We start from the raw sequence: 14,757 nt of genomic DNA, 5'->3' as shown, positions 1-14,757 counted from the left end.
ATTGGTAGAGAAAAACACACCACAAAAGGTATCTCCTTTGTTAAGCTCTGACAATCAGAGCAGTGAGGCTGAATGTGGACTTACAGACAGGAAGTCTGGAGGAAGAGGCACTGTTAAAGAAGAGCTCAAGGCTACAGGTCGTGATTTTTTGTTTGGCCGATCAAAGCTCTTATTCTTTGTCGATCAAGTGAAACTTGGAGTTAATAGATTTTTTCCTCAGCAGATATTTGGACCTGTCAAACACAGGTGTAACTGATAACTTTATCAACTGCTGCTTTGCATTTCAACAGTAGCTGGAATGGAGTGATATGTCTGAGTTGTAAGTGTGAAATATACTTAGGGCTGACACTTTCTGATCGATTGGTCAACTGGTTGGTCATTATGCTCTTGTTCAATCAAACTGTAATTGGCTGGAAAGTTGCAGACAAAGAGAGAAGAGCTTCTTAATCCATTATTTTCAGGGGGCGGGATATTTACTGATCATTCACCGTGTCTAAGTACCGTGACAAATTGCTACATCGGCCACAGCCTCAGAGGACAGAACAGTTGATACTGTTTTATTTTTGATGGCTTTTGTGGATTTGAATCCAGCTGACTGCTTTATCATGAGGGTCGGACGGGTCAAGCTCAACAACAGATCAATACCAGCTGTTTGTGACCTGACTTTACAGTTGAAAGCCGTAAGTTTTGACATGTTTTATGTTGTTTTAGTGTTTAATTTGTAAGTTCTCCTCTTGAATTTGGCACTAGCATGTTGCTAATGTAGCTATTTCCACATTAGACTAGGGTGATGCTGGACTAATGCTGCAATGAGTGACTGTGTGAATTTTAGCCTCATCTGAACCCAACTAAATAACAAGAGTAGTAGGTTGAATACCAGGAACTGCTAACTGTTTTCTCATGTAGCTTTTTGTTGAAGTTTATGGGCAGGAATGGGAATCATATTAACAATAGGTCAGATTTTTGTAAGCACTTGACTGTGGATTGACGGGACTGGGATGGACAGTAGCCATTTTGCACTATAGAGTACTTTCAAAAAATTTGAACAATGGGACAAAAAGTCTGACAGCAAAAGCAGTCTGATATAGCTATTAATGCTCACTATAGAGTAAATTATTGAGCATCTGTTCCATAGGAAATATGAAAAGAGAATCTGGGAGCGACTCTGAAGACATCTTGAGAATCTGATTCATTCAGGAAGCATAAAAAAAGAGAACTTTCTAAAGCTGTAATGACTCAGGTCAGAAAAATATATTCAACAAGAAAATGAGATATAAGGCAAAGACTGAGCACTGACGGGAAGAAAAGAGAAACTGGCAATGCTCATCAAGCACATGCCAGTCAGATCCAGAATATAAAGAAGCCTATCTTGAGTTAACTTTTAGAACAGCAGGAGAGCGCCTTGTGTCTTTATGTGATAAAGTTTGACTTACATTTTCATTTGCACATCAAAACTAACGAGAAACTTGTAAAAAGAAAAATGCAGTTCATATTCTTGATGTCATTTCAGCTGTCATTTTCTAAACTTTACTATGATGTCTTCTTCATTTACTAATGTGGATGGCTGTATGTGCGTGTGTGTGTGTGTGCGTGTGTGTTGGCTACAGGTGTTTCGTTCATCAGTCAAACCAATTTCTGTTATCCTTTCATTGGATAACTGAGGCAGCGTCTATGTATACAGAACTATTGTCAATGTGCCTGACGAAGACCAAACAGACGGAAACGTTGTAAATTAAATATACCAGCAGGGAGCGTGACAGTGTGCAGGAGTTTTCACATTTTTTATTAAAGTCCTGCTCTGCTCTGATGCACTGTCACATATTGACAACACAACTGCAAAAAATATTTTTATATATATTCACGGTGCGAGCATGGGTCAAAATGAACTAATTGAAGGCATCCAGTGGGTGAGAACAATAATATAACACACAGTACAATACACTTTTTCTCCCGGAGAAATCAGAAATGAAAATGATTATGCTGTGTTTTTAACATTTATATCTGCTAGAAATATCAAGCCTACGCAGCCGCCAGGATTTTCAAGCGAAACTGCTCCTCCATATTCACTGGGTGATATTTGCCGATTATTCAAAGATCGTCACTCGAAAATCCACACACAAGTTGTCATCAAAAAGACATTTTTTGCCTGCTCAACTCCTCTGATCTCTGAGGCCGGAGGCTGATGTCATGATTTGTGTTGCTTCTCTGACATTGTGTCAGTCAGTTTGGGGCCGATAAATGTTCAGTCAACAGCCTGTCACTTTAAAATAAAATACATCAGGGTCTGCAGATGTCCCACTGGCGCTTGTCTGGTAATAATGCAATACTACCAGGGCCTGTAATAATGTGAGATCTGGTAGTATGACGTTATTTCCAGGCTCTGGTAAAACACGTGGAAAAAAAAATAGGGAAAATAGATTTTAAAAGACAAAACGATATCACATGAACTATTCAATTTTTTATCATTTAATGAATGTTCAAATATTTGAAAATCATGACCCATCCCTACCCCGCATCCTGCCAAACAACAGAATGTCACTGTTTGATGTGACAGAGATGTAGACTAGCTGATAGCTAAAATGGAAGACAAAGGAAAAAACAGTCAGCATTTGTGGACACTATATCCTCCAAGGCCAAGTTAAATGTTTGGGAAGATTTTTGAGACTGTGATAATAATGTTGTCAGTGGCTTTGCTGCTTGTAAAATGTTCAAAACTATTAGCTTTTGAGATTAACTGTAAGCTAGACTCATCATCATGATGGAAACACCTCAGCAGCTGGGGGAAACGTGCGGTGCCAACTCAGAACACAAGTGACTGACTGTGCATGTGGTGGTTCTGGTTGGGTCACGGGACTTTTACATTAATGGTCCCAGGTGGGTGCGGATTTGACTTGGATATAATTGCGGGCAGTGGGTCGGTTCTAGCTCTCGGCTCTCTCTCTCTCTTTCTTTACAGGTGTCGGCGGGGGTGGGTTTGCAAAATTGGACCAGTGCAGGACACACAGCGCTGTTGCAAACATGACAACAGCAAGCCCAAACACTGACAGAGGAGGACTGCAGCCAGGCTACAAAACGCCCACGGCCAAAGTCATCTCTGTATGGAACTTAGAGATCATACAGCATTTTGCAAGTAAGTTGAAATCAAAACCCAAAGCAGCAGAAACGCACATTATGTGTGTCAGAGGATTAAGCAATGAGAGATGAGAGATGTAAACAGCCACAGACAGCTGTAATACTGTAGTTTACTTTGGTCTGGACTCTAAAGCTTCTGGCTCTATTTCATGCTATTTACTATGTTGATGTTCTCAACATGGTGAGATTTGTTCCTGAGCTCTGAAACAAACCGAGTTTAATTTATGGACAACTTCACATGAACGCACAGTAATGCTGCATGCTAAAGATGCACAAAAGACAACAAAACAATCTGTCAGGAGAGACTAAATCCAACAGCTCGGCTCAACTCGGGCCTGCCTTTCAGCAATAAGAGACTCTCATATGTTCAGAACTCTTCGACTGCCTGCTGTCTGTTTGAAATTTGTCTCCATGGCGACGGACCAGACCGTCTGGCTACAGCATGGCCGTGCTGATTAAGTGGAGTGTTATGATAATAGTCATTGCAGAAGTAAGACCTGAAAATATACGGCGCATTTACAAGGATTCTCGATGGATCTATATTCTCGCCAAGTGCAATTTAAGTTCAGCATCCTTCTCGCCTGCAGGTGTTTATACGAGATACACAGAATCAACAGTGAGAGAGATACAGTGGGAAAGAAAATTATATGGTATCCATGTACCACGCTTTACTTAACTAGAATTACCAGCTCGTGGTTGTATGCCTCTGCCAGCATAAGCTGGAGTTCACAACCTTGTCAGTAATGGACTCTGGAAAATATGTTCAGGGAAGATTTTGAAGTCTAGTGCATTAAGTGTATTATTTTAGCAAGATTAAAATTATCATTATATTGACATAGGGAATCCCAGTGAAAATTTTCCAGTGAGAAACATGCTGTCTTCACGTAGAAATTATTTTTATAGAGGAGTACAGAGGACTGGTAAAGAGTTGAACATTATAATGTCACAGTGAAGTTGACCTTTGACCTTTTGGATAAAAATGATAATTTTATCCTGTTAGATATTTGTGTGAGATTTTGTCATAATGAGTGTGGGAATTCCTGAGCTATGGGCAAAAACAGTGACAGGACAGACATGAGGTGACAGTGACTATCAGTTTACCCTTGATCCGACTGGACATTTGTGCTAAATTTGAATTTTAAGAAATTCCATGTAGATGTTTCTGAGACATCACATTCACAAAAGCAGGGTCAAACCTGAGGTTACAGTGTCCACAGTTTAGATAAAGTAATCTGATTACTTTATCCTCAAGTCTAATTGGACACTTGTGCCAAATTTGAAGAAATTTTGTCAAAGCATTCTTGAGATACCATGTTTACAAGAATGGGACACACACCAGGTCACAGTAGCCATGACTTCTGACCTCCTAATCTAATCAGTTAATCCTTAAGTCCAACTGGACATGAGCTGAATTCGATGAAATACTGTCAAGGCGTTCTTGCAGTACCACATTCACAGGAACAGGACAGACATGAGGTCACAATGACCTTGACCTTTGACCACCAAAAAATGACTCGACTCATCTTTGAGTCAAAGTGAAAGAAAGGCCCTCCAGGCATTCTTGAGATATCACGTTCACAAGAACGGGACGTACAGAAAACCCCAAAAACATAATGCCTCTGACCATGGCTGTTACCCAAGCAGAGGCATGAAAAAGGTTGCTGCAGTCGAGGCACAGAATGGGTGAGAAAAATGGTAAATAGAAAATGTCTACCCTGAAGAGAAAGGTGGATTTTGCCATGAAGTTCTGTGTCTCACCTTGGCACACTACTCGTCAGACGGCCCTCACTGGGTGGTGTTTGCGTCTTCTCCTCCACGCCCCGCGCCTGAGGACCTCCTGCTATCTGCCCAGCTCTTTGCTGTCGCTGCCGCTGCTCCTCCTCTTCATCCTCCACCTCCTCATTACCTGGCCTCTCCTTCCCTCTTCCCTCACTTTCGTTGTCGCTCTCCTCGCCTAAGATGTCGTCCACCTATTTTAAAACAAAGGAGCTTTTGTGAGATGTCGTTTTAAGCTTCGGACAGGACCAGGTCATGGTTTTGTTTTTAGTTTACATATTCAACATGCATACATATATAACATAACTACCAACATTACCCAGCACTTTGCATATGGACTACTCTCAATTGCAGATAAGATTAATTACTTTCTCTCCTTCCACTGAGCACCAGTCAGTTTTGGCCTTTTAATAAATTGCATGAGATGCCCACCAAAATCAGAGCCAGAAAATAACATAACTAACTTCTGGCTAATTTCATAGAATAACTCATACTCGCAGGTAATCATTAAATAAAAATAATGAAATTTTCTGTTCAATAAATAATGTCTGCTTAAAGACTCTTGATGAGGAATTATGTATATTAGTCCATTCCCTTGATACACTGCAGATTCCAATTATGCATCTAATTATATCTGGAATGTGGTTTTCCCTCTAGAAATAACTGGGTTACATACTGAACTGTAATCATGGAAGGTGATTAAACTTGAGCCCAACAGTTAAGAGTCTCATTTAAGCAACTAGAGACGGGGGATGAATCGAGTAGCCGTTTCATGATAAACCATGGTAAAAATCACTGTTTCAAATTTGAACTATCGTTAAAACTGTGTTTGATTACGGGGCTTTGAAAAACTCATAGGAAATACCAGAGGTCGGAGTAAGTCACATGTGCAAATCTTAAACAAGTCTCAAGTCCCGAGTTAGATTCAAGCAAGACGAGTCCCTAAAATGTGAGACAAATTAAGTCATTGCTAAGGTCAAGTGAGTCAAATTCTGGTGATTTACCCCAGTTTCTACATTTCAATCAAACGCAACCAAGTGAAGCCAAGACAAACATATCTTACACTAATGTTAGTTTTTTAGCTAACGTTTGATCAGTGGATAAGTTAGCTAAAAAGACACAGTCACTAAGGATGCACCAATTGGCCGATCGAGATATTCAAACTGGCTGTTTTTAGCCAGCCAGCAGTGTAACTGGCCCTGACTGCTGACCAGCTGGTCAGCGTCACATATCCGATTCTATGCCTGTCATATTCACATACCTGTTTTGCACAATGGTCATGTCATGTGCGCAGCAGACACACTGACCATAACGTAACACCCACAAAAGTGCTGATCACAGCTACACACACTCAAGACACATGCTTGCATGAAGACGGTGCTGGTGACAGATCCCAAGAAGCGGATAAAGAGAAGACAGACAGTCTACAAGGAGACGCAGCAGCTGAGCAGCTGATGATGTCACAGAACAGTCGTAAACTTTCTTGCTCTTCAGTCTAATGTTAGCCAGCAGCAGACTGCTGTTCACAGAGGGACAGTTAAAATCTCACCTCCTGTTCTGGCTGAAGAACAAACAACCTGTGTTGATGTGTCTCCTCAAACATTTTCTCATTCAGACTTGTTTAACTTCTGCCTCTGTTTTTCTACATGCAAAGTTTTACTACAGTAAACTGTTGCACCGCATCAGTCTGCAGTTTGTTTACATCTGCTTCCATATGAGATCACATGAAATCAAATCTCGCAAAATCCCACAAGACTCTCTCACGAGATTGTGTTCCCTCTAGTACATAATCTTAACATAATTATATAATAAGGCCTGGCTGTAACCTGGAGGACAGTTTGGAGAAAATATAAAATAATATTTAATGAATATTTAATAGTCAGTGTTTTATTATGAACATCTAATTTAATTTTAAAAAGTTGCAAAAATGTTTGTGAATGCTGTCAATTATAGTTCTTAGAAAGACTGAAATTTGGAATCAGCAGATCCTTAAAAAAAATCTGAATTGGCCTAAAAAATTGGAATCGGTGCATCTTTCTTTGTGGACTTTGCAGTGATAAATAAAGTTGGATGTTCAGCTCACTGATTTTTGAGCACAGACCTTGCATCCTGCTGCCATCCTTAAATACAAATTTAGCATTTTCGGACCGGCCCCCTCCATGGCAGCTGGCTCCTGTGTTGGCCTTTCTTCATCTGCTGCATCCTAGCAGGTTACCAGATTAGCGCACACTACACTGAACTGAACAATCCTCGACATATATCCTCGATATCTGTCTCAAGCTGAAGACAAGTCAAAAGTCATTCAAGTTGTTTTGCCAATTAATGCAACAATGCAGCAAACAGACACAATGGAAAACCTGTAGAACATAATGGAATACAGGAAGACCACAAACTAGTTTACGAGTTACACCAACAATTACTGGATATTCTAATGTCTAAAATCAAACCAAACAGTATTAGGAGTCATGAAATGAGTCGTTGTTGCAGGGCTGTAATGACAAATTGTAGATGGATTTGTTCCATCTCCTTGCAGACTGCATAACATTTGAGGTAGGGTAATAAACTCATCACATCAAATTTCTACCAAGAGGAAACAATCCACAACCAGATCTAACAAAGTTAATGTGTCCAGTGGGATATCCTGCCAGCTACAGCGAGCAAAACTGTCAGCTCCACCAGCTCATAAATCTTGTATTCCTTGAGCAGCTCGTAATTTATAATGCTCCAAGGTTACTGCCCATTAAAAGTAGGTTAGCCAATTGACAACCATTAGATCAATGGAAATCTGAGGCGCATATTGCCACAGCAAATACACAACATCTTGTCCAAAGACTCATTAGTAGCATGCAGCCGAGGGAAAACTGGGATTAATGCAGGGGGGGTACTCTCTTGGGGCTATAGCCAGGATCATTACTGGCGTCAGGCAAGGCTCATTAAAGCCTTGCTGTTGGATATGTGGACAGCCAAAGAGCGCCTTGGTAAAGGTAGAAGGTAAGTGTGCCCGAGGCATGGCTAATCTGGAAACAAAAAAAATTGAGCAAAAAAACATGTTAGGTCAGTGGTGGTTTGTCTTTCAATTCTATTTGCCGCATCAGATTTAAATGAGAATGACCCTGCAGGGCACCAACAAATCACAGGGCGGGATACCAATAAGACGGGGGTTTTGTTTGTTCCCTCACTGTCAGCGCCACACAATTTAAGATTTCATCTCAACGTGAATAGCTTTTTGTCCCCACTAAAATGTTTCTCTTTTCATGGCATTGTCCCCATCACTATCTCCCTCGAGCTCTGACTGTGACAATTTGTTTGGCCTTGCCTTTGTGAGAGCTGCTAAAGATTTTAAAGGAGGCCTGTTTTTCAGTCAGTGAAAATAGTTTGGCTTTCAGATAGCAGGCTGACCTACATAAAATGTGTACATCGAAAGCCCTTATAACAACGCTCTATAGATATTTATAAAAGCTGGATCAAGATGGACGTTTCAGGTGAATAAAACCAGTATCACCAGGTTTAACTCCAAGACAAATGGACATATAAGCAGGAGCATGGTAAAATTCAAACATTTTCTCAGGGTTATCTCATGGCACTTTTCATATAGAGCAGGTCTTGATCATACTCATTATAATATTATTCACAGAGACCAAACCATTCCCAGCACTAAGGACACAGCGGTGAGGACAAAACTTCCTTTCAGTGGCGCCTACAGACTGTGAGATTTCACAATTCTCAGTAGAACCCTGAGTGTGTTCTAGATGAGCAAGCATTTTCTTGATTAAACAACTAAGAGTTATTTGCCTGTAAAATTTCAGAAAATTGTGAAAAATGTTGATCACTGTGTCTCAAAATCCAAAATGACGTCCTTGGATGTCTTGTTTTTATTCAGTTTGCTATCTTAGAGGAGAAAAGAAACCAGAAAACATTAAAATTCAAGAAGCAGGATTCAGAGAATTGACTTTTTTTTTCCTTAAAAAAATTACTCAAACTGATAATTTGATCACCAAAACAGTTGCAGATAAATTTAAGAAATTATTAATTGATTATCAATCGCATAATTGTTGCAGCTCTAATGATAACTCCTGCTGAATCGTAGGCAAGACGCAAGACAATATATAAGAAAACCTCATCAGCATCCGTCACCAATCTGCACCACTGCAGTGGTAAACAATGAAGCTAAACAAGAAATGAGCCTTTGCAATAGTGGCATTTATGTGTATGGAAAAAGAAGAGCTCAGCAGCTAATGTGAGATCACACCTGGAGGGGATGTTATTGTTAGCTGAAGCTCTGATACATAACCACATGAAGTAATGTTTAGTGGGAATCAGTACTAAAATTATCAAGCTTGGTTTACCATCTATCCCGGCAGAGCACAAAATAACTAAAATACGAGGGCAAAACACTTGCAGGTTCTGTGAGTGTATCACAGCAGTTCTTATCACCGACTGACAAACACCACTGACGTGCTGTACAGTATACGGCCAGTGCAGCCATGCCTGCATCTGATCACTAGCCTTTAAAAACCAATCTACAGTTCACTATGTCAGGAAGAGTCTTGTAACCTTCGGAGAGATGGAAGCATTAACGATCCCCCACAAACGCCGTGGCAAACTTCCCACAGCATTCCTTTCCTGGCTGTAATCAAAGGCCAAGCAAAGAGCGCACCGTGAAACTTTTCTGAGCACAGCACGGCACCCCCTCAAAGCTATTTTACAGTCAGGCTACTGGTCTCATCACTGCGAGCCGCAAATACAGTTTAGTGGAAGTGTAATTCCAGGGCATAGAATTTATTTTGGGGCGAAACGTTTCAGGTGGCACTCTACTGTGTTCGGTACAGTTTGCAGCTACCCTGTGGTCTACTGTGATGACTTATCGGTTTCAAGGAGAAGAGGACTGAGATGCAAACATGAAATAAGTGGACATTTTTGTTCACTCAGAAGGACTGCCGATTATCGTTTGACAAATACGAACATTAATCAATCACATGGAAGGCCGACTGGGCGTTTCTTGTCCAGCAAAAGCTTTTAAGATTTCACTTTTGAATTCTGGACAAGGGTGTTTTAACTTCAGACTCAAATCAAGCCTGAGGTGTTACTCACGCTGAAAGATTCATGTGGAGCCAAAGTCATTCATTTTAAATGAAAGCCGGCAATTAGGAGTAGCTGTTACTGTGGAGCAGTGAACTTCTGTAGCCCAAAGCAGTGAGTTCCAGCTAGTGCCGAGGCCAACCTAAAGAAAATCAGCAGCAGTTACATAAGACTTTGATTAAGTTCCTGCCACAGCATCTGACTCTGTACTTAATCTGTAACACCCTGACACAGGGCTCAACAATGAGGCTTTCCTGCAAGTAAAAGCCATGTCAGGAAAGTAATTCTAGCAACTCACTTTTAAATTTATTATTAAATCAAAATGATTTTTTTCAGGTTTTTGGATAACACAAGGCTTTTCAAGACATCACCTTGGACTTTGAAAAACTGAGATGGACAATTTCACTATTTTCTGATATGTTATAGACACTGCAGCCCTAGATTAAACATAACAGCAAACACATAGAACAATTAGTACAGAGGCAAGTAAAATTGACTTCAGGCAAGCATATTTCTGACCCACTTACCCAGCTGGTCAAGTGAAGAAAAGTTTACTAAGATTTGTAATTTGATCCTGATTTATTGTCATACATGTGTCATTTTTTTCTTTTAAAGTGTCTTTCATATAGAAGTATGGATTATGACTGTAGCTAATGCTTATTTCCCTACTGAGTAATCTGCTGATTATTCTCTTGATTACATGAGTTATCATTTGGTCTATAAAATATCAGATAACAGAGAAAATGTCAACATCATTTCTTAGAGCCAAAGTTGAGCAGCACATCCTCACATTTGAAAAGCTACAACTGTCAAATATTTGGCATTTTTGGTTGAAAAATGACTTGAACAATAAACTGTTTATCAAAAATAGTTTCTGATTCATTATTTGTTTGTGTACTTATGCAGGATTTTTTCTTTTTTTTACACAAGTTAATACATTAGTTATCAAAAGGAGATCACAGAGAACGGCCTAAATGTGTGAAGAGTACTGAAGAATTTTACTGTTTTTTCAACTTTTCAAAAGCTAATAAATGCCATTGGACAGACGCTTTTCTTTTCTTTTTTTTAAACCTATTTTGTTTATTCTGAACATTATGAGAAGACATCAATTAATCGACTAGTCAATTGAGAAAAGAAAAATTGCCAGCTATTTTGATGATCAAGTAACTATTTCAGTCATTTTTCAAGCAAAAATGCCAAACATTTGCTGGTTTCAGCTTCTTTAATGTAAGAATGAGCTGAGTCTTTGGGTTGTGGACTGCTGGTTGGACAAAAGAACCCATTTAAAAGACGTCACTATGGGCTCCGGGAAATTGTGATGAGTATTTTTCACTTTTTCTTTTTTTTTTAACTAAATGATTTGTGAAAACAATCAGCAGATTATCATTGCTAGCTGCAGCCCTACCTCTAGTATGAGTTCAAATTCTTACCTGAATAGTAACCAAGCAGTAATGATACTGATGAACTTATGCAAACATTTCAGAGTCCCAAAGTAAAGTGTATGCAAGGAGCTATCTTACACCTCAAAAGGGCCTAATAAAGCAGCAGTGATCTTTTTCATTTTTTTGTTATAAATCAATGTTTATTTTTACATTTTATGCTCCCAATTAGTAAAAGTGTCTCTGCCTTCTAAAGTGATCTTTCCCTCAGAAACAGATATAGCTGCTGCTAAGAGACTTATTGACAGCTCTGTTCCAACAACCAGAGTTCGGTCAAGATGACCGTGTTTGCTATTGAAAGGGGGTAAAAATTTATGACAAAAAAGAAACTTAAAAGTGCTTGTTGTCTAAAATTTATAAAACTCAAACTAAATATGACTAAAGCAAATAAAACAAATAGGACAAACAGTGACAGTGTACAGTAGGTATAGCCAGCTGATATTGCAGCGGACATCGCGATCAGCTGCATAAAAATACTGCAGAGCTTCACCTGCTATGAAGTTAGCCAAGTAAAAACTTTTAAACACTCAAAGGAGTTTTTTTTCCCAAAAGTTTTTGAAGCACAGGTTCACCTCAGGTCTGACTTAAATAAAAAAAAAATCAATGTCCCAGTACATTAACATAACTCACACAATAGCATACCTGCCAGTAAAAATCAGCGTCAGAATAGGTGAAGCAGGAGCCGGCAGTGAGAGCTCGACACATTTCCATGCAGCCAGTCAATCAGCGCTCATTGTCCTGACCAATTTCTGTTTGCACTCAGTTATTGTAGAAGACTAAGGACTGCACCGGGAGAAATTTGCATAGCCAATTCCCACTGAAGGGGGTTTATAAGAAGTTTTATTCCTCGTCCAAAATTACTGTCTCCGTCTGTGAAAGGTAGTCAGAGGTGGTAATAGAGCAGACAGTTGATTGGTGAGTGGAGGAAAACCCTTGACGGGTCATTTAATGTGGGCGCAGAAGAAGAAAAGGGAGGAAGCTCACCTGAGGACAGCGGAGGAAGAAATGAATGCAAATGTTTAAGAGGAGCGGCACACTCTCAGAAATAAAAGTTCTAACTACAACCATATAGGGTTCTTTGGCTTGTCCTCATAGGAGAACCCTTGTTAGGTCCTGATAGAACCTGTTAAAAAGAACCTTAGAACCCTTTCAGAGACTTCTACAGAGAAGCTGACATAAAGGGGTTTAACCCAGAACCCCCTATGAAAGGTTCTACAGAGAACCCTTTGATGGCATAAAGGGCTCTATCCAGAGTTCTTCTACATTCTAAGGGTGCTAACGAGAACCTACCCAGAAGGTTCTATGAAAAACCCCTTTATATTTTAGTGGTTTGAACCCACCCCAGTTATTCTATCATGAACCCTTTAACATTCCAAGGGTTTCATTTAGAACCCACCCAGGAGGTTATACCCAGAATCCTTCTGTATACCACAGCTTTCATAGACCCAACCAGGTTGTTCCACTGAGAACCCCTTTATATTCCAGGGGTTTCATATAGAGTCCACCAAGGGTGTTCTACCTAGAACCCTATTATATTCTAAAGGTTGGATCTAGAAGTCAACCAGGTGGTTCTATTAAGAACTCTTTAATATTCCAAGGTTTTCATCTAGAACCCACCCAGAGGGTTCTTCCATGGAATTCCGTGGATATTCTAAAGGTTTTATCTAGAACACACTCAGGGGGTTCTACCGAGAACCTTTTCATATTTGTCTATAACCCAACCAGAATGTTCTTTCGAGAACCATTTTATATTCCAAGGGTTTACTAGAACCCACCCAGGAGGTTCGACCAAGAATCCTTATATATTCCATGATTTTCATAGAACCACACTGGTTTTTCTGTCACAAATCCTTTTATAGTCCAAGGGTTTCATCTAGAACCCATCAATGGTGTTCCATCAAGAACCCATTAATATCCCACAGGTTTCATCAAGAACCTATCCAGGTTGTTCTATGGATAACCCATTTATATTTATATCATATAGTATTCTACAGATAAAGCAAAAAAAAAAATACAGAATCCCTTATATTGTGATCATCCATCTTTTTTTAACAATCTATGTTACAGTTACCATTGCTTAAACTGAGGAAACATCTTTTAATGACTTTAAAGAACTCTTCCTATGAACCCTTCCTTCTATGAGAGTAGACAGAAGGCATGTTGTATTCCTGATAAATCAACTCACCAAAGGCGATAATTAAAGAAGTGGTGGGAGCGGTGAAACAGGGGCATAAAGACCTCGACCACCTCCTGCTCGTTACTGTGTTCACCTGAGTAGTTCATTAGCTCGGGGTCACATCGAGGGCCAAATGCCACACAGATACTGAGTCCGGGGCAAATCCCATTCGGATGGGAACAACTGCAACAAGAATTCATATTTTTTACCCCACCTCTGCCTACTTCTACATGAAGGAAGCACTCAAACGTAGAGCACACAACCATCTTTTCAGAACAAGAATTCTTAAGCGGCTCTGCGAACAGGAAGATATTGGCTCCTTTTCACCATCATCTCAGAAAGATGTGCTACACTGCAACTGAGGTTAGTCAAGGGTAGTTACATAAGGCTGAACTGAAAACATTACTTCGCAACGGAACAGCCTCAAACATGAAATACTTCAGAGTTCATTCAGAGACTTCAGATTTCAGAGGGTTTTTTTATATCAATGATTCCTGAATGTACAGTTCAGAAAAAAAAAAATCCCCAACCAATTTACACCTGGTAGAATGGATGAGAAAGGGCCGAAACGGGACATCGTGCCACAGTCAGATGACTGAAGATATTTCTGTCAGGCTGTCCAAATGGAAAGCGGAGCAGAAGGAATATTCATAGTGCTCCAGGTTTAGGGACAGACGATGGAGTCTGGTTTGGATGATGGACTAGCTTGTCTGGGGAGTAGTAATTTGCTGGTTGTGTCGGCATGATGGTTGACTGCACCTGACCCTGTAGCACTGCTGCTCAGATATCTTGTAACTCACCGCTTTTTAAACTGTGGCTGTAAAACTCAGTGAAACGTATGAGCAATTTCAGGACCACGGACAGCACCACACACTCAACACGTCATGATTTCACCTTTACTCCCGCATTTTAAGTCATTTTTAAAGAAAAAAAAAGCCAGAATTCACAGGCTTCCTTTGTCAAAATGTCTTTGTGTTTTAAAACTGTGGTTTTAACTGTGGTTGGACAAAACAAGCAATCTGTATATGTCACCTTGGGCTTTAGGAGGTTGCATAAGCATTTCTTATGGCATTCTGACATTTCATTGACTGCATGATTAATGGAGAAAGTAATCAACTCATTGATCAATGATGGAAATAATTATTGATTGCAGCC

The 14,757-nt window shown here is 39.9% G+C and overlaps 1 protein-coding gene across 3 annotated transcripts in view; it reads right to left on the bottom strand.

The window, feature by feature from the left end:
- Positions 1-14,757, bottom strand: part of ctdp1 (CTD (carboxy-terminal domain, RNA polymerase II, polypeptide A) phosphatase, subunit 1) — a 95,111-nt gene that overhangs the window by 43,096 nt on the left and 37,258 nt on the right. For 2 of the 3 annotated variants that reach the window (XM_084738484.1, XM_084738485.1), the window contains exon 12: positions 4,891-5,102. The exons of the other annotated variant lie outside the window; for it this stretch is intronic. In XM_084738484.1, coding sequence (XP_084594610.1) covers positions 4,891-5,102 — 212 coding nt within the window. The remainder of the gene's footprint in view (positions 1-4,890; positions 5,103-14,757) is intronic. 3 annotated transcript variants of the gene reach the window in all.

Source organism: Lutjanus erythropterus, chromosome 16 (genome assembly GCF_056507025.1).
Source record: "Lutjanus erythropterus isolate fLutEry1 chromosome 16, fLutEry1.hap2, whole genome shotgun sequence".
Classification (NCBI taxonomy): Eukaryota; Metazoa; Chordata; class Actinopteri; order Lutjaniformes; family Lutjanidae; genus Lutjanus; species Lutjanus erythropterus.
The sequence above is the reverse complement of the archived record's forward strand: the minus strand, read 5'-3'. Positions and strand labels throughout refer to the sequence as shown.